The following is a 3735-nucleotide window of genomic DNA, read 5'->3' as shown; positions in this document are numbered from 1 at the left end:
AATAACAAATTATGTATTCAAATTCTATTGTTCCTTTATGTTAACCAAATAAAAAATTCACAAATTTTAAAAAATAAAATTCTGTGATTTTAATTTTCGTTATTTTAAAATTATTTAGTAAATTTAATTTTACGTTTGAAACTTTTCGGGAGATCAGGACCGTTCAACGGGTCAAGGTGGGAGATGGTAGGTCCCATTGCGCTCCGCATATTCTTCATTCCAACTCTCTGAGCGTCTCACTCTCACTTATAAGCCAGTCTCCGGCAAGCTAGCAAGCCCCAGAGTCGACCCACTACTCGAAACACCGTCGTTCTGCAGCGAAACAGCACCCGGCGTTCAAATCTGCAAGGATGGTTGATCGTCTGTTCGAGGACATATTTCAGATTCTGCGATTGAACCCAGATGGCAAAAAGTTCGATAAAGGTAATCCCATCCATCTTTTCGAATTCCTTATTCCAAATTACATAAACCCTTTTCAAGAAATCTTGAATTTTTTATTAATTTTTTGTTGATATTTTGCGCTTTGAAAGTTACTCGAGTAGAAGCAAAGAGTGAGACTTGCGAGATGTTCATGCACCTGGATGTGAATTCAGAGGTGTATCCGATGAGGGAAGGTGAGAAATTCTCAATGGCTTTAACTTCCACAATCAATTTGGATGGAACTCCTGATACTGGCTATTTCACTCAGGTAAAGTTTAAATCTTCTACTTACTCAAACTTCTGTTTTCACTTTGTTGCTTAGATATTGATGGTTTCCTTTTTGTTTTTTTACCGTATCTGATCTGTAAATCTGTATTGGAAAAATGTGACATGTATCAAAGCATGTGCCACTGTACAGTGAAAGTAAGTGAATTTACAACTTGGGTTATTAGCTTGAGAGTTATCAATGATTTTAACACAAATGGCAGAACTGGGTTTTCTGGAACCCTTAACTTTTTTCTTGGAATTTCATTTGTGGTTTATTTAGGATCATAAATTAGACACTACATATATAAAATATATTTTCAATTGGGTTTTTTGGGGTCTCTAGCAGTTTCTATGAGTCATGGGTATCTTGCCTTTGATTTCATGGTTAGTCTATTAGGTGGTTTCTGAAGAGGGAGTCCTGATCCTTTTGACGTTTTGAGAAATGCCCAAGTCTTTGTAATAAGTAATTAGTAATTAACAAAGGCCACTTGGAAGTTGAACGTAAGTTGTTAATAAAAAGGAAGGTTAGAATTTAAGTTAGTTATGCACATGTTGCACTGTATATCATTTGTGCCAGATGTTCTATTGTCTTATGAGTTTTCAGAAAATACGAATCACTTAGGCACTTTTGGCTGATGGTGATGATATTACCTGGCTAGTAAGTTTTGTGTTATTGTAAATCAGAGTGGTATCTGTTCATTAGTCACATTTTATCACCAAAGCCCCACATGGTCCATGACACCCTGAGGTTTTTGTTACACTTTTCTTGTCGGCTCAGTTTGTTAAACTGGTCCTTGTCTATCCCTTCATGTACCTCTGGAATGAATCAAATTTCTCTTGAATAACTTGAACATGAACTTGAAGCCTGAATTACATTGATAGTGATGCATGGTTTTGGTTGGACTTCACATGCAGTATGGATTTAAGCTTTTTGTGACCTGTGATGGGGTTGAACTTCTGAAATTTGTATAAGCTTGTAATAAACTGACTGGCATGTTTGATTTTATGGGGGTTTTTTACTTTTAATGTTTCCGTTCCTCACTTGTGGTCTGACTTAAGCCAAAAAAAGTGGGGCAACACGACATGCAAGCATGTGTGTTCACTAGGCCCAATACGTGAATAGTAATCTATGATACAATGATAGAATTGGAGCATCCAAGTCAGCAGATGTAGAGGCCCATGACCTTATATTATATGGAAACACTTTTGTTTTACTGATACGGGATAATTCAAAGCAAGTTACATTTGCTGTTACAACTTTTGGTTTTTTCAATGGCATTTTCGCTGTATGGATACTTGCCTGGAGTCAGTCCACTAGCCACTCTCTACTATGATCCAAAGTACAAATCATTAGTATCTTCAGTTTTTCAAACACGAAGTGTTTTTCTGAAAAGAGTTGAGGAATGAAATAGAGATGGAAGTATGCTTTCCTTTCCTTTGACATACCTTGAATTTCAATGGGGTTCATATTTTAAGAAGGCCTTGTGTCTGGGATGTTTATGAGAAGTCTGTTAGATGTTTTTATTGGCTTAGTGTGAGTATAATATAGTTTAATAGCGCATCTAGTCTTTCCATAGTTCCTCCTAAGTACTGTTTTCGGATGGATGGAAATATAGATTACTGCATTGATTCACACCCCTTTTTGCTAGGGGAAAATTCTCGGTGAATGGATTGGTTTGTTACAGATTGCCGCCACATCTTATGTAGGTGGGTTTTTACATATAGGTCATTGGAACCTTCAAAGTTACAGATTGCCGCCACATCTTGAGATTGTTATTTATTGGAATGCTTTTATTCTTTTCTAAATTTTATTTTTGTGCTTTTAGGTTTATATATTTCTTGCCTTCAAATAAAATTATTCTTGAACTGAAAAAAAAAATGGCGGGGCTCCTGTCACTTAAAGTTGGTGATAGTATCTGCTTGGATTTGATTATATTATGAGGTGTATATATGATAGCTTTGAAGGTCACATCTTTAACAATAATGAATCGACAACGAGAAGAAAGTAGATGATTCCTCAGGATGACTGTGTTCTATGCTTTTCTTGATCTTTGTTCTCAGCTGTAGCTGTATCTGTAGTTCAGTTTTACGAAATTATTTAGCCAGATTATGCCTAACAAAAAAAGTTTTACCTTTTTTGCAGGGCAATCGCAAGACATTGGCTGACGAATATGAGTATGTCATGCAAGGGAAGCTTTTTAAGATTTCAGAGGGTTCTAAACGTGATCCAAAAGCGTAAGTATTTAAAAATAAATCACTTCTTAGGATCTAACAGTGGTGCTCTTTATTTTTTTGTTCGTGTCTAAGACAATGAAAAGATAAACTGTCGGCATAAGGAATTGGTATACCACTATAAGCTCACTTGAAATTGATAAAGTCCACTTACAAGGCATTATATCTCCTACAACTATGATGCCGATCCTATGACAATCAATTGCTCCAATAACTGTGAGTTTATATCATATAATCGAGAACCTTTTTTTATTGGGTTTTGTCTTTTGGCTTCAGGGAGGTAAATGCTTCATTTGGTGGGCTTTTGATGATGCTGAAGGGGGAAGCCTCACAATTCAAGAACTTTGAACTTGACCAGAGGATGTTTCTCCTCATAAGGAAGCTATGAAACACTGATCGCAGCCAAACTATAACTACTGTGCGGCTTACGCTCTGTAAACTTGTGCTAAACCTTTGATGTTTGGGATTAAGTCTGGACTGAGTATAGGTTTCTACGTGAACCGGTTGTTACTGCGTAAATTCCCAGTGGTGGTATGTAGACATGAAATGCTATGACATTGGACAGTTTATGTTATCAAAATTAACTTCTTGGTGCAATTTTCTCCCCACTCCTACATTTTTCTCGTGAAATGGATGGTATTAACGATAGTAGTTCAGTAATAACAGGTGTTCCAAATGACTTTATTTTCTTGTACTTGGCCCGTTTCCTAACCTGGTAGAAAGGTGCAAGCAAAATGAGAGTCAGGTAAATAACAATAGATAAAGTAAAAAGGTCCAAGCAAAATGAGAGTCAGGTAAATAACAATAGATAAAGAA

At 36.3% G+C, this 3735-nt stretch overlaps 1 protein-coding gene across 1 annotated transcript; it reads left to right on the top strand.

The window, feature by feature from the left end:
* The first annotated feature begins 216 nt into the window (after positions 1-216).
* LOC126591307 (DNA-directed RNA polymerases II and V subunit 8A-like) lies at positions 217-3516 on the top strand. The gene is made up of 4 exons (XM_050256960.1): positions 217-423; positions 531-688; positions 2831-2922; positions 3196-3516. Exons 1-4 carry the CDS (start codon positions 351-353, stop codon positions 3305-3307), a joined length of 435 nt encoding a protein of 144 aa, XP_050112917.1. The 5' UTR covers positions 217-350; the 3' UTR covers positions 3308-3516.
* Positions 3517-3735: the final 219 nt, after the last annotated feature.

This window comes from Malus sylvestris, chromosome 11 (assembly GCF_916048215.2).
Source record: "Malus sylvestris chromosome 11, drMalSylv7.2, whole genome shotgun sequence".
Classification (NCBI taxonomy): Eukaryota; Viridiplantae; Streptophyta; class Magnoliopsida; order Rosales; family Rosaceae; genus Malus; species Malus sylvestris.
The sequence above is the reverse complement of the archived record's forward strand: the minus strand, read 5'-3'. Positions and strand labels throughout refer to the sequence as shown.